Source organism: Lagopus muta, chromosome 7 (assembly GCF_023343835.1).
Source record: "Lagopus muta isolate bLagMut1 chromosome 7, bLagMut1 primary, whole genome shotgun sequence".
Lineage (NCBI taxonomy): Eukaryota > Metazoa > Chordata > Aves > Galliformes > Phasianidae > Lagopus > Lagopus muta.
In genome coordinates, this window is record NC_064439.1 from 40696846 (window position 1) to 40719800 (window position 22955).

The window sequence follows — 22955 nt, forward strand, 5'->3', positions numbered from 1 at the left end:
AGTCCATCGGGTGCATTTTGCTGTATGACACCAGAAGATGTACCAGAATTTACAGATTTGATGAGATTTCAAGCCAAATTATACAGGATTCCTGCCAAGAAATCCCGTAATTTGTCTGATTTATTTAGTCAGCAATGGTTTTAAAACACATGGTCCAACTGCAACCCAACAGCACACAGAAAAAAAGAAGTCAGCCTTGTTCTGGCACCTGCTCCCACCCACAAAAGGCCAAAATGTCACGTGTGGGCACACAAAACCCACTGGCAGCACTAAATGAAACAGCAGCATCAACTGTCTCACCAAAATTCTTGGTCACATCCCTTTAGCAAGACGTTTTTAAGTGGCCTCCAATACTTGTGGTGAATTTTACTTATAATAGTGATGCTAAATGCATGCAGCTAGCGCAGGCCAAGGCTCAGTGAGAGAACACCCTCACAGTAGTAGTAGGAGCTCAAGGGCCTTTCCCCTCCCATGGAATCAATAGTATTGGATGGTCCTTAAAGACCACCTAGTCCAGCTGAACAGGGACACCTACAGCCCCACCAGGTGCTCAGAGCCCAGCAGACTGACCTTGGGTGTCTCCAGGAACGGGGCACCCACCTCCTCTCTGGGCAACCCGTGCCAGTGCACCATCAGCCTCACTGTAGAAAGCTACCTCCTGATGTCTGCCCTTACAGAAGCCAGAGCTGGGTTCAGTCAGCTTATCTCCTCAGGACAAGATTTGGGTGCACAAAGTACGCTGACATCCAACTACTTCAGATTTACTCGTTTGTCCCAATGATTCCCCAACATCTCAGCTTTTGTTTCGACACTACTTTTATTTTCCTTTCCTATCTACGGACTGCGGATACAAGGGTAATAAAAACCTCTGAACAACCAAGTGAATTTAACACATCACCACTCGTTGTTACCTGAGAAAATCAGGCGATTACTGATAATAAGTACTCTCCATTACATGCAATTCCAGGCTTCATTTCTCTTAGTTTGCAAATTAAAAAATAAAGAAATACATGCATGGATTGTTGAACTTCATTTTTATTCACGTAAATAGACTTTGAAGGAGGAAAGAAGACTATAAAGCTTTGCCCAGCAAACTGATTTTATACATAACCACAAGCAGGCACATGGCTAGTCTGTAAAAATGCAAATTGTGAAGATCAGTCTCGGCACAATGCCTCAAAATTGGAGCATCACCCCTCTGAGTTATTCTGAGCAACGCTCAAGAATACTATGATTCCCCTATTAGTTCTTCTCAACAAGCCAATCTTTTATATTTGCATTAAAGAAATGAAAAAGTAACTGTATGGATTCAAGGAGATTGTCATAAATTACAGTTTAAATCATTATTGACTATCAGTACTAAAACAATTCTAGTTAAGGGAAAAGTCATGAGCAGGCCCTGTTTGCTGGTGAAGTCTTAAGGCAAGTCAAAGCACTGCAGTGGTGGAAGACACTGAACGGAAGAAACCATCAGAGACTAATGCTGACCTCACCAAAGCCAGTGGGCAGCTCTCCCATGAGCGTGAAGAAGTGTTTACTTTGATTCAATTCATTCTGATAATTGCATTCCATACGCATTGTTTTTTCGCATTGAAACTAATTGTCGTATAAAAGTGTTTATGAGTAAAAAATTAGCCTAAGGTGCTAAGACCTGCTAGTGCTAAGATAGAACCATCTGGAACACTTTGCTCCATTAAGAGGTTTCATCAAAAAGTATTTTAGCCCATTTATTTCTCTAGCCTGTTAAATATATCCCCAGTCAACTAACTCAAAGAGTTCTAAATAACCGCTTTTCTGCAAGTTACTTCAATTCCCATTTCCATCCGAATAGAACTTGCTGCAAATCACCAACAACAGATAAGTAACATTTAGGGCTCCTCAGCATACAAGACACCAAACTTTGGGAGCCCCATCAAAACATCAGGCTGGCAATAGCTTTAACACTGACGTTCATTAAAGGACACATAACGAGGGGGCGGCTGGCTTCTCTGCCCTACGAGCTGCCCACCAATGCTTCCACAGGGCTGACCTCCATCAGACACACCACGTACCTGTGGGCAGGGCACATTCTAGAAAGCTTCTCAGGGAGGAGATGCCTGGAGCCACTTGTGATAGTGGGAGGGAGGGGACAGGCCGGTCCCACACAGGCAGGGACTGCCCTACAGCCATGACCAAGCTGTGGGCCGCCACGTTTCTCACCAGCCCAATGGGAGCCGTTTGTCGCAGCCTGGGAGCGCGGCACGCGGCTGAAATGCTCACAAGCTGCAATCCTGACACAACACACCTCCAGGGGACACAAAGGGTGGCTGAAATGTAGCAGCGATCGGCATCTGTATGGAAATATGCTGCTGTGGTTGGAGGGGAGGAAATGGGAGGTAACCATAAACCATGACCTTGGGTACAAACACAAAGCAAGGCAGAAACTGACTGCGAATAAAGCTTTCCTGCTTGCTGATTTAAACCACAGTTGAAGTGGTGATTCAAATCAGTGCAGCCCGCTGTTGTCTTATCCTCGTAAGTTCCACGTATTTTATTCATACATAATTAGTAAACTTCCTATGACGTGTCCTGGATTTTAGAGTGTATGTGCAGCCAATGACTGAGGCAAAGAAAACATCTCACTGCTGCTTTTCTTTTAAGCACAAGCAGTAATACTGTGAGCACATTTACTCACAGAAGAATAGGAGAAAAAAAAAAAAACCAAAAACCCCAAACAAATCACATCAGCTGTGGCTTTACATCAAGTATATTTCATAATTGTATGTTAAAATATGTACCCACATCATAAAACACTTTAAAAAAACAATTATTTTTAAACGTTATGTACAGTAATGCAAAAATATGCCTAAATATGTATCGAATGCAAAAAAATAAACCATTTAATAAAATCTCCCTTCCAATGACACCCTGCTCTTCGATACCTTAAAAAAAAAAGGAAAGAGCTCGGTAAACAAACAGGAGTTACAACACAAACTATCAGACAAAAGCAGTGCAAAGCAGACATTAAAGAATGGAGAGGCATCCAATCCAGTTTAATTCCAACTGGATTACACCACAACTGCAGTGTCACTCAGCCTACATCACTTGAATTTGGGGTTTAAAAAGTTAGCCTTGTGCTCAAGATTAAGAGGCTGCCCTGGAACTCATTTCCATCAGAGCAAGAAGTTAATGATAATCCAGCTGAGCACCCTTTAAGCCCCCTTAAACAGGGGTGAATTTCATGGTAAGCAAACATTTCTTGCTCTGTGTAATTCTGCCAAGCACGGAGATCACATCCAACAAATAGTATGGACTAAAGTCTACCTGGAAGCTGTGGTGGGAGAAAGGCTCGTGCTGTTTCACAGTTGCTTCGTCATCTCCTCTTTCTGCATCCTTTAGGAAACTGCAAACAAGGCTCTGGGTCTTACCATTTCAGCAAGTCCATTATCTCCTATTTGTGACACTGCAATTTCATTGGCAATCATGCTCCTACGTATTTCTAGGACTAAATGTCTGAATTAAATTAGGTGCTTTATTTGCATGAGAAAATGCTGATCTGGATCTCACTTGGATGTGCTCAGGTGACTGACGTATATCCTATATCATGCTAGAGTAGCTGCCCTCAGAGCACAGCTGACCTGTATGTGAAATATAGCTCTTCTTTGTAAAAGCAATCTGAAGAGGTTTCAGTATTGCTCCCTATGTGAGAGGTGGCAGGAAGCTCCATTTAAAGACCTGCTTATAAGGCACTGGTGCAGCAAGGTTTGTGACAAACATGGTTTTATGATTTATCCTTTCCAACTATTGAAAAGTATATCCTTTAAATCAATCATAAATAGCAATAAAAACACATTAGAAAAGTCCCAAATCAAATAAATCAACTTAGTGTTGATGCTTAATTTATAACAGTCCCACTTCAGTGCACACTCTAGGTTCTGCATGGTTGTTGTTGTTTTTTTAAACTCATTGTTGGCACGCACTCACCCTATATTACAAAAGCCCCCCAACAAAGACACAATGGGCTGAATATCTTCCACTATGGACTGAATATCTCCTACAAATAAGAAATTTTCTGATGACATGATGAAGTTACATGTTAAGCTTACAAATAATGAACAGATAAGAACACAGGGGCATATACTGGCTTCCCCACTGTACACACCTATGTAAAGCTTTTAAAGAATAAGAATATACACAAAATATACACTCAATTTGCAAAGTAAAACAGCCCTCAACATCTGATATTTTACAAAGTTACACATTCCTTCTATTAAAATTCAACATGTGGAAGTATTCCTGTGCCAGATCCTCTTTGTAAGCAATATGATCACTTCAAGGTAATTTAGTTCTTCATGTATATGTAAGAGAAGCAGGAAAAGCTCAGCTTCTAGTCATCACTGTCACTCCCAGATTCACTCAACTGCAAGTCATTTCCTACGGGAAACAAAAACAACAAAACACAAGAAGTGGGTAGGCACATTTAATTGCAATCAAACCAAAGTACAGCCACATGTACACTACAAGATAAAAATAAGCACAAGAACTGAATGCAAACGTCATCTCTGTTTAAGGGAGTTGTTCACCATGCCCAAGAGCATTAAGAACTGCACAGGGCTCATACACACCCTGATCCAGGTCCGACACAGCCACGTAATCTGCTCCCCAGTGGGAGGACAGCACTCCCTTTGCTAGCAGCTGCAGAAGGCATCCCACAGCATCCACCCACCAATTTCCTCTATACAGCTCTGGGACAAGGCATTGAGGAACACACTGATTTCACCCAAGTGTTACCTCAGGCATTCGCTACTGTCAGGAACACTGTCTGCCTTTGCCAGTTTACCAGCAAGCCTTTTCAGTACCATCTGTATAATACCTAAACTTGTCCTGAAGCTGGAAACCCTACATTTATCTGCATTTGAACTCTCCCAGTTCCCTTTTTGTGGATTGCAAGAGATGTACTCAAACATGCCTCAGGAGAAATTTAAAATAAATTATGATAAATAAGTTATGGTTTCTTATAAATGTAGTATTTTAAGTCCACTGAACCTGATCCAGCGTAAAGCCTAATCCGTGTTTTCACATTACAGTAATTCTTACCCTCCAGTGCACCATGTCCACCTGCACTAATGTTCTGCTGTTCACTCTTTCTACTTGGAGGCCTGAATTGAGACTCAGCATGGTCAACAGGGGTCACCATGCCGATGCCCACAGGTTTTAGACCAGACTGAAGCAATCTCCACAGCTTCAGATACGTCTCAGCCTTCTCTTAAAAAAAAACAACACACCTGTCCACATACTTCAGCCATTGCACCTCTTTGGGATTACTGTTGGGTAAACTGTACTTCATGGAGCTAGCTTAACATGCTAGATAAGTGTCTCAAGCAGCTTCCCAGAGAAATAAGACAGAAGCTTTACTTACGGAGCGTGCTCATGAGCTGATTGCTTCCTTGTGGCCTGCTGGTGCCGTTAGCAACAGCATTCCTATTGTTATACTGCTGGTGAGGTGGCTGGGAAGGGGAAACATGTGCTAGCTCTTCCCCCTCACTGCTGGAGCTTTCATCTTCGCTTCCAGATGAGCTTTCTGAGTCCGATGAGCTGCTTCCACTGCTGCTACTCATCTGCTCAATAATTTCAACCTCTGCTCTCAGCTCTGAAATGAAAGGACACTGATCTGGTTGGAACCATGAATAAGCCTCATGGAATTTGGGAAAAGAATACGAAAATGCAATCGTTTTGTCAAGTACAATTTATAACATCAAAATAGCTCATATGAAAAAGAGAGAGTCAGGAAAGAAGAAACAAACCATCCCGACATTTTTTCAACCCAGTTGTTGCAGCTGAATTAGAAGAACAGCAAAGTTTAGTGCCACAAAACCTTCATTTCTGTTATTATTACTTTTAAACTTTACACTTACAAAAACACTTCCTGCTTCATTATTTTCCCACAAGATTTTATGCTTTAAATACAAACTAAACACATTTTCTCAATGAGCCTTACAGGCCAAAAGCCAGCCCTTTTTTTTTTTTTTTTTTTAAAAGCATTTAAACATGCAGGACTCTAAATTCTGGTAGAAGTCAGTGACATTTAGGCTTCTGGTAAATGCAAAGAGAGAGAGAAAGCATAGGCATATGACCACAACAGAAGCTGCTTTGACTTAAGAGTGTATGAAACTGCTCCAGCACAAAGTCACACAGCTCATTTTAAAGAAACTCAGGAAACAGATAAATGACATCAGGTAACTTAGCAGTGGGACAGGCAAGAACAGATGAGAACCTTCACACACTGGAGAGTAGTGACAGTGGTGCCATAGAGCTAACAAGTAGCCATGGAAAACGGACTGCTCTGAAACTGGGAAGTTATTCAAGTCAGTCACACTTCACTTTATGGTTACCAGCATAAAGAAATAGTGGAATAGCATGACAGCCTCATCAGCAAAAGTTGGTGCTGGCTGAACAACTGGTTACTGTGCAGACTTTAAGGTAAGTCACAAACCATTCCACATTGTTAAATTTGTTGTAATTACAAACTCTGTTAGAGGAATATTTTTTTTTTTCCTGTATCTATGCACAAAGCTGAGTATCTAACTACTTACTTCATGTAGGAAGGTTTCCAGGAAGGAACAATATTCACATGTGTTATTCAAAGTATAAGAAACCATCAAAATTTAGGCTCTCATTGTGCTAGCAGTTCTACACCCACAAGGTAAGAACTCAGTGCTTGTCCTGGACAACTTAAGGGCTAAAGAAAAAAGGATGAAAGAAGAGACAACAGAAACACAATTGTGCCTACCCAACAAATGGAGAACTGACACTAGGAGTAATTTACCTTAGATCAGTCTTGAGAGTTACTCAGACTGAGATGAAGCACAACTCCTGAGCTAGGGACATCTTCCTGATATGGCATACCCAGAGCATACAAAGCAAGTCCCTCCTTCATGTAAAAATGGCACAGTTTTAATTCTTACTGTCTTCAGACCACGCACAAGTAAATGCGAACAACTGGAACTCTTCTGTTTTTTAATAAGATCAGTTTTCCTTGGGCTGCTTAACACTTCAGTGTAACAGCTAAGTTTTCAGCCTCCACATAATTTGCTGGCAGGAGTTCCCCTAGCTCAGCAGGTATTGCTTTCAGAAATTAACTTATCCTTTGCCTGTTCTGAAGCTGCTACTTTTCAATTTCAAAGTTCAGAGCTCAATTTCAAGTGCTATAGCTATATTGAATTAGAGACAAGGAAGGCATATTGAAAGAGAACAACTGTATTACTAACTCCAGCTGGGTATTTAGTGATAATGGGGTTGTTCCTCAAGTCCACTTCCTGAAGTGAGATCCCCGACTAGATCAACTGTGGTTTTTGTGCTTTATTAGTATGCCAGGCAAAATTTCCCTTTTCATCATTAAGACGTAGCATGAGAGACCATTGGAAGTGGGGGGAAAAATATGCAATTAGGCCAACAGAAGCTGTTATTTTGTACTGTAATGACTTTCTCAGTCCTTCCCAACAGAGTCTTACAAGCTTTACAAATCCATTTCATGGCTGGAATCTGCTACATGTAAAAATTAGTGCTGTTAAGTCGGTGTTCTTACCTACCCTTACTTAATATTTCAAATGATAAATGTTCTCTGTGTTCAAGGCTAAGAAAGACATAAGGAGAAGTAAACAGGAATAAAAGCACTTTCCCTTTAAATATTTTTTTCCTAGCTTCAGAATATGAAATTTCCGCATACTTTTAATAAGGATAAGAATCATTAGCTGTAAGTTACAGTGTTGCTAACACTTTGCTAGAATATTCTGGATTGTAGCAAGCACAACCACATACAGACTGCAGTCCACAAAGCAAGAAGATTCAATAAATAGGTCTGTAGAAAGATGAGTGAGAATTACAGTACTTACTGAGGAGAGTCTATGGTCAAAAAGGAGTGTCTTGGTATGCAGAAGTGGAAAGAACATACCAATCCAGAAAGCAGCTTAGAAAACAGTGGGAAAATAAGAATCAGAAAAGGATGGTGAAGCAATCCAAAAGAAATGGGTGTTGAAAGGGAAAGGATGCAATAGGAAGTGCTCTCCAGAGACTAAAGAAAGAGAAAAAGAAAAACAAAAAAGAAAAAGAAAAAGAAAACAAAAAGTCTTAGCAAGGAGTTTGAACTCAGTGTGGTAGGTGAGGAGAGAAATGAAGGAGGGAAGTGATGCAAGCTGGTGGTTGGGAAAATAAAATTAACCTAGCTAACACAGAGATGAGTAGCAGCACTGGGGGGTTTCTGCTGGGAAGGAAGAGACCTGGAAAAACCCATATGAGAGCTTTGGATACAAGGAGGGAAAGGGATGACATCTTGGCTGAAGCAGTAAGGTAAAGTACACACACAGATAAATCATAACACCACCAACACCATGAAGGGCAAGGACTGCAAAGGTATGTGTGTTATCAGTGACAGTGGTTAAGGATGGAAACTCAGCTCAACGCCATTTTCTAATCAACTTTTGCCTGAGAGAGGCTGTTCTACTTCCTTCCAGGTGCCTTGTCTCTTAGCTCCTTGAGTCTAGAATTCTAAATGTCTTTTCTCTGGAAAGATGAGAAAAAAAGTCATTGTTTACACTAATGTGGCTGAGCCAACGATGACTCCAAAATCTTGCAGGAAAAAATGGCCTGCTTTAAAAATGTCAGAGTCTGCATTTTTCAATTTGCCTGTCATGCTTAGTGCAGTTACAGGTATGGAAGCCTCAGCTAAATGCTTCCTTGCAATGCCTCCAGTTAAAATAGCTATGCGTGTACATACCTGTACCTATACACTAAGCTGAACAATGAAAAAAAATCAGACCTTTCCTAGACCACTTTTTGCTCCTCAAGATCAAGCTCCTCATGCTGATGAGCCTTTAAGGCTTAAAAGATGACAAGAGTCAGGATGTGCAGCAGCTAGCTTTAAGAAAGCTTTTCACACAGTGTACTTTTGAACATTTGCCTTAATTGAATCTACATCATCTGAAAAGGCTGAGATTGCCAGGGGAATCTTTTGCATCTGGAATGTTACAGCTGTAGGTTTACTTCCAGGAAAAGAAAATGGGTTACTGTTTTATACTGACAGTCCACGCAGTTTTTAAAAGTAAAAAAAGTAATAATTCAACAGCCTTTCTTAGCAGGGCTCTTTTCTGTGTGTATTTTATACCAAAGGCCCTAATCTCTTCCAGTAATTGTGGCTAAAGGTTCTTGCCTCTTCATTCAAAACAAATAGGCCACGCAGGGTTTTTTAACTAAAGCCCTAACCTTGGGCTGCAAGACTACCACAGGCTTTTGGAAATGATGTCACTCAGCATTAGGGAGAATAAGGCTGTATGTTCATAGCAGAATACTTGCTGTTAATAATGGTATGCAAGCTGGAGAGAAATCAACTTGATTTTGGCATTTTGAATATGCAGAGATGGCAGCTAGAAGAGGCAGTAATTCACAGTGAAGTGCAACAATTTTGGTGGAGAAGTCCTTGAGAGACAAATACTGTTCTGTGGCATAATACTTACAAGACTACAGCTGCCTTTTAAATAAATAATACCTGCTCAGATTCTTAAGCACTGAATCTATAGTTTCCAAACCAGATATACGTTTATGTGGTTCTTTTAGTTAATGCGTGCTTTAATTATGTCAATATTAATTAAAACATCTCTGTCATGGTCAAATACGGCTCATGAATGCCAGTAATCTCATGTACACAAATGGCTATCATGTTGCACTTTTGCAAATGTTCACTGCTTAATGATTTTTGATCATAAGTAGCCACATATTCAAAAGAATAAGCTCTTACCCTCTCTGTTCCTCCTTTCATGCAGGAGGGCAAGATAAAAGCTTGCACAGCAAAAGACTCTTCTAGTGCAGGACCCTACAGACAGCCTCCCAAAGGCCTCTCTGCCTGCACAAAGGACTGGTTTAACTCCCATGTGTTCTGCCTCTGTCCTCAAGCACTGCTATTTGGACAGCTGCAAAAAAGGATGGATGCAAGGACTGACTGACCTGGAAGTCATCTGGAAGTCACCTGGAAGTCAGCTCATTCTTATGGGGAGTTGAAGGAACGCACAGCTGAGGGTAGTGGAGGTAAGCAAAAACCTAACACTGGGCTTGGCTTAAAACTACTGTTAAACATCACAAGGGCTGTGTCTTACCACACCCTTGAATAGGGCATACTGGGAGCAGGGAGAGTCATAGTGCCACAGCAATGTTTTCAATGACCTCCTGCGAGGATTTTAAGTTCTGTGCTATGTCCATTAGAGAAGAAGCACAGAATTTCATCTTTACGTTTGTTGTTTCATACACCAGAGTTAATTCAACCACAGGAAAAGCCACTGCTTGAACGGAAAGAACACGATCTTTTCACAGCTTAAAAGTCTTTAACCATGAAGATACAGATCAAAGGACTGGAGACTATCTTACAGCTTCTGCATTTAAGTTCTCTTAATTGTTTTTGTTATACAATGATGCCACTTTAGCCCTACCTTTGCCAAGTACTTTCTCATTACATAGATGGTTTAGTAACGCTGATGCTCTACATCAGGTGTGTCCAACCTACAGGCTGCACACAGCCTGGGGCAGCCAATAATGAGCCCCCATAAGATTGTAAACTTTTAATGTTTTTCTTTGATTAAAAGTATCTCTAAAAGAGATACTTCTCATGAGTCGATTGCACGAGGCTCAAACACAAACTGAGCAGGGAATAGTGGAACAGTGCAGAGGGCACAGCGCAGGGCTGACTGCCTTTTGCACCACCACACACACAGGTGAACTGAAACCTGCATGTGCTGCACATGACACATGTCGTGCTGTTTGGCATAATGCAGTCATTGGCCACAACAATATTTCAACCCACCTACCCCTGTGTGTGCCTGTGAAGACGTGTGTTTTATTAAGCAGACATGTAAGTTTTCTTATTTCACTACTGAAGTTGGGCTTGTGATATTTTGTAAAGTTATTAAATAAGTTAACATGTTCTCTTTGGAAGAAATACCCACAATACTCATGCAGTGCTGACAAGTTTTGTAATTTTCAATGCTTTAAAAAGTTCACAAGAAGTATGAAACAGTTGGGTGATTTGTTTTTTTTGTGTGGATTTGGTCGCTCATTTTAATGAGTTAGACATGTGTCTTCAAGGTGAAAACCAGCTTATCTGTTCTATGTTTCAAACCACAGTAGCATTCCAAATGAGACTTAAACTATGGCAAGCTCAAGTAATGGCAAATAATTTTATGCATTTTGATATATTGGCTAAATACAGTCCTGAGAACACTGAAAAATATGCAGCTGTGCTTTCTGTTATGATAAAAGTTTGAAAATAGGTTTCAAGATTGAAAAAAAAAAAAAAAAAATCACCTTTGTGTGTATGTGTGTATTTGTGACTCCATTTTCAACCAACAGAATTATATAACCGGTGAATTTTCAAATGAAATGTATAGAATTACAATCAGACATTCAACTTGAAGACAAAATTTGATCATGTCTCTTTTCTAAACCTTCATAAGCTCTATCTGATCAGAGAGAAATACCCCTTGCTTCACAGTCACACCTTGTTCACATCATTGCTTTTTGGCTGTATGTACATTTGTGAACAAATATTTTCAAGGATGAAGCACAGGAAGAGTAAAATTAGATAAAAAAAATCTGTGATGGACACATGGAGAACTCACTGAGAATTGCAACCACTGTCATCAAACCAGACACTGATGCATTAGTTTCACAAAACCAAGGTAGTTTTATAAAATCCACTAGTTTTATGTTTCTGTTGCCCTTTTTAGTTTTAATACAAATATATAAAAATAAAAGAAGTTTTTCACTTATATAATATTAACTATGTTATATGTGTATTTTATATGCAGCCCAAGACAATTCCTCTTCATGCAATGTGGCCCAGGCAAACTGAAAGGTTGGACAGCCATGCTCTAAATAATCAATGGTGGAAGTGACAGTAAGTGCTGAAAGGTTGAGAAATGCTTAGAAAAATAGAAAGAGCACATAGTGAAAGCAGAAAGCAAACTGCCCAGGTATTTTCCCTCTTTCTTTTCAGCCTTTAAAGATTCTCTCTATGAAATACCAATTCAACACTCTACTTTTAGTACAAGTCAGGTGTTCTTTAGTTTGATTTTAGAAACCAAACTCAATAGATCATTTGTTTGGAGGTACTTTCCAACAGAAGACAATCATGTGGCAAAAAACTCCAAAACTATAACAGTTCTGAATGATGTGACATATTTTTAGACTGCTAGAAAATAGTTCTTGCAGTACAGATGTCACAACAGACAAATGTAATTGTTCTGCTGTAAAAACATGACCTTTACCAATTGCCATGTATATGCAGAAGAGCACCCCCCCCCTATTTTAAGTATCTGATTATACATTATATATAAAGACACTTAAAATTTACAACTGATTCAGTTTTTAAATTGATATATAACCTGATAGCTTTCTCCTTACCTATTACACGGGAAATAAAAATGGCAATGCAGCTAAGGGAACTGTAGCTAACAAACTCTCAGACTTCGATTCTGTCTGCTGACCAGCATCCAGGTATTGAAAATATTACTGCTGTGAAAGAGTGAAACCAGTCAGCACCTATACAGACACACAGACAGCTCAGCTGTAAAAGTGTCACTTAGTGATTATCAAGAACTGAAAAGACAAAAAAAAGCCCCACTAATAATCAACACAGACTGGGAAATTAACATAGGCTAAGTCTAAAGGCAAAAGTAGCTATATGGGATAAGGGTAGAGATCCAAAAAGAAAACACTAGGAGAAAGAACAGCCTTAAAAAGAATGTAATTGTGTCTGGTGCCAGATAAGCAACCTAAGAGAACCAAATAAAAATCTCAATTTAAGATCTTCCTCATTCTGACAGTATTAACTGCAGCAAAATAACTCCAGCATGAAAGGAAGGACTTGGGCAAAGAAAGTGAGCCCACAGTAGAACACTGAGACAATGCATTGCCTAAGAAGGAGACACAGTTGAGGCAACAGTCCCTTGAAGTGCTTCAAGACACTTGAAGAGCAGGTACAGCACTATATGGCAGGTGTGATAAAAGCTACAGAGGAGCCATGGTATTGGAAGCAGTTGGCTTGTTCTCTCCTTCATCCTTCCCCTACTAGCACTGCTTGACATGGCCCAGACTCCAGTTCCTGTAATGAGGACACAGTCACTGAGCCTTCCTGCTAAATGGTTCTGACCTTGCTTTACACAGGGTTAACCCCAAGCTACTTGACTGCCTCACTACATCTTGGATCAGCAGCTGTCGCCGTTGTTTAAAACACCCATTCAGCCCATCTAGCATTCAGCTGCAGTAACTTCTATCTTCTGAATTCACACTTCTTTTGTTGTCTTTCCATATCAGAGAAATAGTTTGGAAGAAAGAAAGTTATTTACAAGCAGGAAGCTCTCTCATACCAGAAAACACTGCAGTATAAATAGCTATACGCTGGCAGAAGAGAATAGATAATTCACCTTTAAGATGAGATGTAAGACAACAAACCAATTGTAAAGAACCAGCTTCTAATCCCTGAACATTCTAACACGTTTTTATACATTGTAAGTCATAGTTTTTATTAAAAAGAAGAAAAACAATCCAAACCCAGAAGTCACACACCCTTCTTTACCTCTCTTAATGTCATCCAGTTGAGGCTCAGGTGAAGGATTATCTTTCAAAGGAGAAGTTTTAGGTCCAGTTGCTGGCTTGGTTGGGGCTCTGAACTGTGGAGGAGGTTGAGATGCTCGGGCAGACTGTTGTTCTATTCGGGCTTGGATCTTACTGCTGCCCTCTGCTCTGAAACAACAATCAGAGACATTGAGCACTACTGTGCATCTGTGTTCAGCTTTTTCAATATCCTTGTGCTAATGCATGATGTGTGACTTCCTTTGAACAGCACTCTATGTTGTTTCATTAAGCTGAGCAGTGAGTGACAGGTTTCTGTATGTAACACATGATTTTGGCAGCAAATATGCCTACTGCAACATCCTTAAAAAATGCATTTTCAAACCCAGGTGTGTCTCAGCGGTGCCAAATTCACAAGCTGAAGAATAATAAAGGTTTTCATTTAGCAATCAATATTTGTAATTTTAGAAAAGCATTAGCAACCACACTAGTTTAAATCAACCATATGAAAAAAAAAAAAAAAAAAAAAAAAGCACTCATAACAAAATCCTGCTTAACATCACCACAGCAAAATAAATGTTTTTCTCACTTGCAATTGTACATTCTCAAACTGAACTCTCTCAGAGGTCAACCTGACTGGAGCAATCTGTTTTGCTGATAAATACAGCATGAAAGCATTTATTTCTCATTTTTCATTCACTTACTATTATCCCTTAGAAGAAAAAAAAAAGAAAAAAAAAAACACCAAAAAACCAGTTTAATATGTTTCCTTAGTGGGAAATTGTCTACAGGATAATGCCATGCTTAGCTGATCAATCCCAATCAGGTGTTATTTCCTTTTCTGAATCAATGGCGTTATTTGGACTGTAGAACAGTCAATACCCTTGGAAGAAAAAACATACTCAGGTCCCTCTGTGTCACACTACAGTGAGGTTAAAGTATGGAGTGTATTTATCACACAGCAACAAAGCCTTTGGGAATATGTCTCTATGTAGCACAGCATGGAAACAGTTTATGTGTATAATAAGAGCTCAGTTTTGGTTCAAGAGGGTCCCAGCTCCATAACGTGACACTTTGTGCCTGTAAGCTCTTCCCACACAGAAACAAGTTAAACTAGCCCATATGGAACTTCCTGGGACTTCACCTAAACATCTTCTGGTATCTGACCCACTGCATTTAGCACTAATTAAAGAATGTGTGTGCTACAGTGAATCACCGATGAAGCCACAAAAACTAGGCACAGAGCCACCTCCTCCTTACTGAAATACAGCCTTTACGTATGACAGCAGTACACTTTACATAGACATTTATGAGGCATTCTTACTCAGAGGATAGTGAGGCACAGCTATCCGAGAAGCTGTGGTGCCCCATCCCTGAAGGTGCTCAAGGCCAGGTTGGACGGGGCCCTGGGCAGCCTGGTCTGATGGCTGGCTGCCCTGCCCACAGCAGGTGGGCTTTAAGGTCCCTTCCAGCCCAAACCATTCTAAGATTCATGATTTGTTCTGTGATTTAGAGTAGAAGTGAAGATCTGGGGACATGTTCACTACCTCATGTGAAAGGTCAAAGCAAAAGACCATCTCCAGTATTAATTATGCTCTTAGAACTACAGAAGACCATATGTAGACAAAATGCAGTTTCACCTCTAGGAATGTAATCACGATGTCCACACTAAAAACTCTGCTCCTACACTGTCCACAGGTTGTTGAAATCCAAGTAGCCATGAAAAAAAAAAAAGCCATTTCTGAGATAGAATACTGAAGGACTTAAAAAAAAAAAATAATAATAATAAAAAAATCACCATTCCTCAAAACATAGATCCCCAATTTTTTTTTCCCCTGCCTCTGCTTAAGAAAAGCTGAAATGTTTAAACCTTAACAGAGTCAAAACTCAGTGTATCCTAAACAGCATACTGAACACAAGCTCTCCTGGTACTCCTTGGCTCCTTTCTGCCTTAAGCTTCATCTGGCATTATCAGCAGAATTTAAATTGCTGGGAATCTAAATCTCATCTGTAAGTACTCCTATCCAGTGGACAAGACGTCTTGCCTTTGAGTGACACATGGATGAGTTACCATTACTGACACAGAGAAGCATTACAATCCATTTACTTTTAACTCAAGGTGGTTTTTGGCAAACTTCCATCCAATTCCTAATAAGCTGCAACCCACGTTCCTGTTACTTGTAGCAGCTAAAAGCTCTACAGCGCAGTGAAGTGTTTTTTTTCTTTAAAAAAACGTAACATACTTGTAGAATTGTTTAAGATCTGCTTCTTCAGGAAACTGCTTTTAGATCTTAATATCCTGTGTTCCATTGGCTTTGAAGGAACAGAATCCAAAGGTTTCAGGCACTTGCAGAACAGCAAGACTACTAAAAACGTTCCAGCTGTTCACTTTGTAGCATTTGCACAAGTCTGAATATTGGGTCAGAGAGATTTCTGGCCTTGGCAATTCCAGGCAAAACCCCACAACCATTATTTCTTCAGTTTTCTTTTTTTTTTTTTTTTTTTTTCCCTTTCAAGTTGAAGCTTTGGACTTTGCTCCACTCAATGTGCCACTGATCCAATACAGTGATAAGCATTTCTTGCTCCTTAATAGTATGTTATTAAAGTATCATGACTCCCACAGAAGCTGTAGGGAACAAGCCCATAAAGCACAACAATCCTTTTGACAGCCTACTATTTTCATCATCTGTTTCAACTAACCAGAGACTCCTGAAACACATTCCATCTTTCAGCCAGCTTCAAAAACTTCAAATCGTCAGAGATGCTTCACTGCAAACTATAATTATGTCCTTTCAGCGGTGGAAAATTTACGAATTCTTTACTCTTGGATTTATGCTCCCAACAGCTACTTTTGTTTTTTTAGGCAAGATAATTGGCTGTGTAAAGCTGATAAGGTTTAGTAAGCAAACATTATTCCAAAATAAAAGATAATCGAGTTCAGGTTTGAAAGATACCATCTGAGCAGGAAACTTCAGCAAGAATTCATCCTATTAACTCAGCCCAGTCACCAGCTTTACCTTGTTTTCTTGACTTGAATGTTGCTACTGAGTTTTTCCAGAACATACTCCCCAGTGTCATGATTGATAATAAGCACACAGTCCTTCTGATACGGCCTTTTATTTCCTTTAAAAACAGTCATTGGAGGAGTTGAACCCTGGTATCAAAGAAAGAGCACATTTTTGTTTGGTTACATTTCTCTATCTAAAAGTTTATAAACACTAAGGCAAATGATTGTGTTTCTTCTGACTAGGGGGCTAAGCAGATAATAGTTAGCTCCTACTGAAAATACTCTTTCATGAAAAGGGAAAAATACAGTTAATGCAGTAGAACCAGCTTCCTCATAGCAACATTATGCCTTTCATCACACTATGTGCCTAAACAGGGATGAAACACCTTCTCCATAGTTGCCATTATTTACATTTGTTTGCTTTCCTGCCATTAATGTGCATCACAACAGGACATTACAAGACATACTGAAAGAAGTTCTCAGCTACGAGTCCTCAGATTTCACTGTAATACACACTTAGCTATTCAATACAAGAGAAATGTTACAAATGTTTATTCATACACATCTTTGCACATTAATGGCAGGAAAGCAAACAAAATCAGGAATAAATTTTATTCCGAGTAGCAAAGCAAATCAATCAAATGTTATCAATTCAGAATGAAATTCCTGTTCCCAGCATTGCTAATAAATAGAATATGCTTCCATCTAAAATGGCTTCTGAACATTAAGGGCGAAAAAGGAGAATTTCCAACAAAGATACTGTAAGATGTACAGGTACGATTCAGAAAACATCAAAGTCTCATGACAGTCTCATCTTCAAAGGCCTTTTACATTTTTATCACTCCTACATTTAAGCGAGGAAAATAACATTTAAGGGAATAAAAAGCAAGTTGAAAGTCAAAGCCTGTTCCCTGTTGACAAATAAATCAGGAAACAAAGAACAAATTTAACAAAAGCTGATCAAAGTTTGTTGGCCACCACTCTATGAACCAGGGACCTCTAAGCTCACAAAAGACTCTGATTTGGGCTGAAAAATGAGCAGAGATTTAAGCCCTACCTAAGTAATCCCTAACACAGGGTTTCCAGATCCTGCTGATTACAGCACAGAAGAAGATGGATGATACAGGTAAAATAACCAGAGCTGTTTGCTAAACTCTCATGCTTGAGAACAGAGATTCTTCATTTCTCCAAACATGACTGTTTATCAAACATGAAAGCTGCTAAATCCACAAGTAGAAATAGTGTTTCAAGTTACCCAAGCAGTCAAGGGACACGAAACCAACTCCACTGAACAAATCATCAAACAGAGACATCTTCAGGGATCAGGCAATTTCAAAAAACAAGCTAGAATCTGCATCCAGCTGGCACGCATCTCAGAAGCAAAGCAGGAACCAAGAAATTCTGTAAAGTTTGTAAGAGTGAAATGACCTCAGAATTTTTCACTCCTCTTATTATATTCCACGTTTCTAAGGAGCATAAGCAGTGCTTCTGTGGAACAACAGACACACAGTGGCTGCAGTTAGGTCCCGTCCCTCTGGAGCACACTGTGAGCTGAAAGCCACTCATAGCAATACAATCAAATTAAACTCATCAGAAGAAAGATTTGGAAAGGGGCATTACAAGCAATGTTGTTCAATACAAAATCTGAATGAACAGCACAGTTGCCAGACAATCAAAAGTAAATACCATGGCTATTAATCACATCGTTGCCTGCTCCCAAACAGCACTACTGTGCTCACCACTTCTATACACAAACGAAAGCAGGCAAACTTCCAAACGTGACCAAAGCCAGATAAAAGGCAGGAGCGGGGAAGCAGGCTAAAGCCTTATTCACCAGGAGTATTACCACAGTACCAACAGCTACTGATTAAAAATACCAATGTGCTAGAATTAACAGTCCCACAGGAATCTGAGATGTGGCTTCCAAAGTGACTGGTGCTGCCCTGCTATCACCAAACTTATCTGTATCTCTGAATTTTGTTTATTAGCTTGACACGTAGCATTATTTTCAGCTAATAAACAAATCCAGTTCCAGCATGCAAGTGTTTTTGTTTTGTTTTTTTTTTTTGCTTTGTTTTGGTAAGGCAACCACAGAGCTTTCAACGACAAAACAGCTACATCTGTAAACAGTTTTAACACTTGTTTTATTACTGTGTGACCATCAGTCTCATCAAGTAGATATTTATGGCATAATTTAAGGAGGAAGTGGATGGGAAACTACTTCATTGTTGCTCACTAGAAAACTCCCCCCTGTCCCATTGATAAAGCTAGAGGCAGGGTACCATCTGTCCTATCTGTGCATGTAGGAAATAAACAAGGCTACAGGCCCAGCTTCAGCTTCTGAACAGCACATCCTGACTAAACCCACAGTTACTCCGCTTCTATTCCTTACATTGTAGCACTAAAAATGGAAGGAAATCAGGTAGAGAGCTTCAGCTAAAAGAAGTCGTTGTCCTTTTATACAAGTAACAGTAAGAAGGAAGGAATCAAAAGAACCAACTGAAGCCCTACAAATAAGGCTCTTAACACAGACTCAATTGCACGGTCCTCTCCTCGCATAACGTGCTGTAACTTTAGCTGCTCAAACACTGAGCCCACCTCTTCCAACAAGAGCCCAACCTCTTCCAACAAGTAAAAAATAACATACAGGGCAGAATGGAATTACATTGCAAATAATAGGGATACATTCAATACCACAGTCAGCATTCTTACCGGAATATGTGGCAAAGTGATTGTTACATCATCTCCTTTACCCACTTGGATCTCGCCTTCACAAGACGTATCAATCGATGCCGGCTTAAAATCATCTAGGGAGGAAAACAATTGTGATTATGACTCTTGGAATCTTCAGAATTTGGAGCCTTTAGAATTCTCCTCGGCAAAAAGGCACCACACATTCACTGTGGCTACAGGAAATGCTAAAATACATAGTGGCTTGCACCAGGGGTGAAACAGTACACCAGTATAACCTTGTTCATATTCACAGCTCCTGCCACCTGATGGTAACAGATGTAAAATTCTCTTTTAAAAATGGAAGTAAATTACCAGACTGTGTCTGAAAGACCAAAAGCAGGCTCCTCCTGATGTTTGATGTTGCACACAGGTGTAAAACTGTATCAAGCATCCCATAGGAGTATCAGGTCCCAGACCCAGGACTCTATGGCTCCTGCCACCTCCAAACCTGAGGACTCCATCTATATCAAAGGCTAATTGAATGAGACCAGCTCATTTAACCTCACTGATATTTTTGACTACTAACAGACATCTTGCCTTTGCAACACCCACTTGAGAGGACACCTTAGCTCCCATCTATGGGAAAAAAAAGGTGCTGGTGTTATTTCACCAGGCTCCACACAGGGCCAAAACTGCTGTAGATGGAGAATGGAGAGCATAACTGAGGTCAGACACTGCTGCTGCTCTAAACAAAGCCCCACTTTCAATAATTTCTGCCACACTGTATGGAATGCTTTCTCCCTCAAGTAATGCGTTTGTGTTTAGTATATTTATTTGAACTAAGAATATTTTAACTTCAAAAGTATTTCCCCCTCTGTAATTCTGTCATGCTGATGAGCCATGAAAACCTGTAACATTGTGACAGAGGATTTAGACAAAATGAAATAAGATCAGACAGCTAAGTATTTCTTTTAAACAGGCATCCATACAATTCTAGCATCTCTGGATACAAGAGGTGCAGTTACATTTGCAACCAAGACTTTTAATTACTGCATTAGTTAAGACATCAATATCTTAGAAAAACTAAATTTCAATTGCACTATGAAAAGCACATTTGCCAGGGAAAGAAAACAGCTTGTAATAAATTCTCATTAAGGGGACGTTAATGTCTAATTGAGTTTCACTTTGACAGCACAACAAGCAGAATCAGGCACACTTGACTTAATCCTCATGCCTTAACTGCCAGACCAAATCACATCTTTCATATTCATCTGCGCAATCAATTTCTAGCTATTGTTTCCCACCTACTTTATGTGCAAGCTTGCTAAATAAAACAAAACAGCTGTAGATGAGCTGCAGTCTTTGCCAAAAAGGGATCAAGGGTTTCAATGGCACAGTCACTAAATGAAAAAACACAGCACTATGATGCTCCTTTCTTAGGTATAAGTAAAATACGCTTACTCTAAGCAAACACACAACAAATTGCTTTCATTCAGAAAGCTCATTAGGCATGCATGCTCGGCTAGTTTTGCTGTAGATGGAGTGCACGTATGCCTTTTCAGCTGTAAAACCCAATCCTTTTTCCAAAAGTCAAATATTTTTAGATGCATTTCCAAACCCAGTTTTTCAGTACAGGATTTCATAAACGTCACAGAAAACAATAAAGTGTTTTAAGGAGGAAGAGACAAATCCAGCTTGCAAAATCCTCTTACTGCAGTTTGCATGAAGAGGATTACAGGGATGATATAATGCTCAGTTCCCAGACAGATCATCAAGATCAACCATTAGGAAAAAGAAAATCAAAAGAGATCTCACTTGAATGTCATCGACTAAAAATACAGCACATTAAAAGCTCTTCTGAAATAAAAAACACACTCTTTCAATTGTAGCCTGAAGTGCTTTGGCTCTGCAACCCCTGGAGAACTTGATTATGAAAGCACTTTACATTCTAGAAATACACCGCATTGCTATCTGGATACAGCTTGGGTTTAATTCGCCCACTATCAGACGGCATCCTCATTCCTTTGATGGTCGGGCTATTTTAAATCTTTGATTTATAAATGGGGATTTGCTGGTGCAGCAGAGCTGGCTAGAAGCATTCAGTGCTATATGTAAACAGCTACATACACCAAATGTATGGTACAGCATTCTTCAATATGGTGGAATTATGCATGATCAGAGGGAGGAACCACGCAAAATTTAAGCAGGCAGAAGCTTTTGTTTGGGGAAATGGCTTTGCTTCAAGCACTGATCATCTTCTTGAGGAACAGCTCAACCTAGAAAGTTGTTCCCTCAGTTCTCGCTCAGACCTCACCAAATTACACATCACAACCACGAGACTGCACTCCCAGGACTACACATCACGTAGCAAAAACCTCTATTATTAATTGTACCAATTCCTCACCCAATCACAAAGCGACCAAAATACAACTTCAGCATTATTCTCATTTACTGCTGGTGATTAACTACTCATTTTAAGCCCTGGGCCTGTTTACAGAATCACAGAATCCTAGGGGTCAGAAGGGAGCTCTGGAGATGACCAAGCCCAACTCCCTTGCTAAAGCAGGTTCCCCACAGTAGGTTGCAAGGATGAAGTAGCAGTTCCCTGGGAATGATTAGGACATGAAATAGCAATTTTTTGCCAACAGAATTCCAGCAGAGGAATGCAGTGAGCTCTTTCCTCTCCAAAACCATCTCCTTAACATGAAACAAAACGCTCCCAATGTTACATGAGAACAGTTGGAGTGGTCTCTGTCGACTTAATGGCAGATTGTTCCTGTTATTCTAAAACTGTTAATGCTAGAGACCATGCCTCAACACTTCTCTTACTCTTCAGAGTTACCACATATATGGCAACACCGTGTGAGCCTGAGTCACTTCTCCCCGCTTCCCCAGAAAGTGATTTACTACCTAGATCACTAGAGGAGGGGTCGTGGTGCCACGACAGCAACCACCTCCATTCAAACTTTAAATCCAAACTGCGGCTCCTTGAGCCGGGCCCGCGGTGCCATTAGGGAGGAGAATAAAGGAACACAAGCAGCAAACCGTCCACTCACGGTGGATCCAGGGAAAACTTCAGACAGCATTCAACCACGCCAGCTTCACCCCCACTGCCTGCCGAGACCCTGGGTGGGACGGGGTGGACGCTGACGGGGGAAACGGGCGCAGAGAGAAGGAAGAAGGACGGGCCGGGGGAGGCACAGCCGCAGTGAGCGAGGGGCGACAGGGGGGAGGGACCCCGGGAGGGCGGCGGGGCATCGCTCTGCCCACAGCCCAGCACAGCCCGGCGGGAAGGGGCCGAAGGCAGGGGGCTCGTCCGCAGGAGGGGCGGGAGGAAAGACGCGGCCAGGCTAAGCGGGAGGAGAAAGGAGGGCGGTGCTCACAGCGGATGGTGTGGAAGAAGGCCTTGGGCCGCCGCTCGAAGCTCTCGCCCAGCTGCAGCGGGTGGTCCTCCTTGTCCAGCGGGTTCGCCGAGCCGTTCATGGCCCCGCACCCGCCCGTCCCGTCCCGGCCGGTCCCTTCCTTTCCTCCGCCCGCCGTGTGCGCTGCCGCCCCGCGCCCTTCCGGGCGCCGAGTGCAGCCGGGAAAGCGCTCCGGGGCCGGCGGCGGCGGCGGGTGCGGAGCGAGAGGCGCGGGGCCGAGCGGGGCTGCGGGCCCCGGGGAAGGGGAGAGGGGGGAGAGG

At 40.9% G+C, this 22955-nt stretch overlaps 1 protein-coding gene across 2 annotated transcripts; it reads right to left on the reverse strand.

The window, feature by feature from the left end:
* Positions 1–1017: 1017 nt before the first annotated feature.
* Positions 1018–22888, reverse strand: EAF1 (ELL associated factor 1). 2 transcript variants are annotated; one of them, XM_048951876.1, is made up of 6 exons: positions 22657–22888; positions 19313–19407; positions 16611–16747; positions 13598–13764; positions 5399–5629; positions 1018–4413 (listed from the first exon to the last, which is right to left on the reverse strand). In XM_048951876.1, the coding sequence occupies exons 1-6, from the start codon at positions 22754–22756 to the stop codon at positions 4367–4369; spliced, it is 777 nt and encodes a 258-aa protein (XP_048807833.1). In that variant the 5' UTR covers positions 22757–22888; the 3' UTR covers positions 1018–4366. The 2 variants fall into 2 exon arrangements, with proteins under 2 accessions (XP_048807833.1, XP_048807832.1); XM_048951875.1 differs by lacking the exons at positions 1018–4413; positions 5399–5629 and adding an exon at positions 12544–13123 and having other exon boundaries at positions 22657–22866.
* Between the last annotated feature and the right edge of the window lie 67 nt (positions 22889–22955).

What these genes read in the sequence shown, in the direction of transcription:
- EAF1 (XM_048951876.1), bottom strand. Translation starts at nt 22,756, where the DNA reads ATGAACGGCTCGGCGAACCCGCTGGACAAGGAGGACCACCCGCTGCAG. An exon ending in ATTCAAGTCAAGAAAACAAG is followed by an intron (nt 13,765 to 16,610) that starts GTAAAGCTGGTG and finishes TTGTTGTTTCAG; the next exon opens with AGCAGAGGGCAGCAGTAAGA. An exon ending in TCAGCTCATGAGCACGCTCC is followed by an intron (nt 4,414 to 5,398) that starts GTAAGTAAAGCT and finishes TGTTTCCCGTAG; the next exon opens with GAAATGACTTGCAGTTGAGT.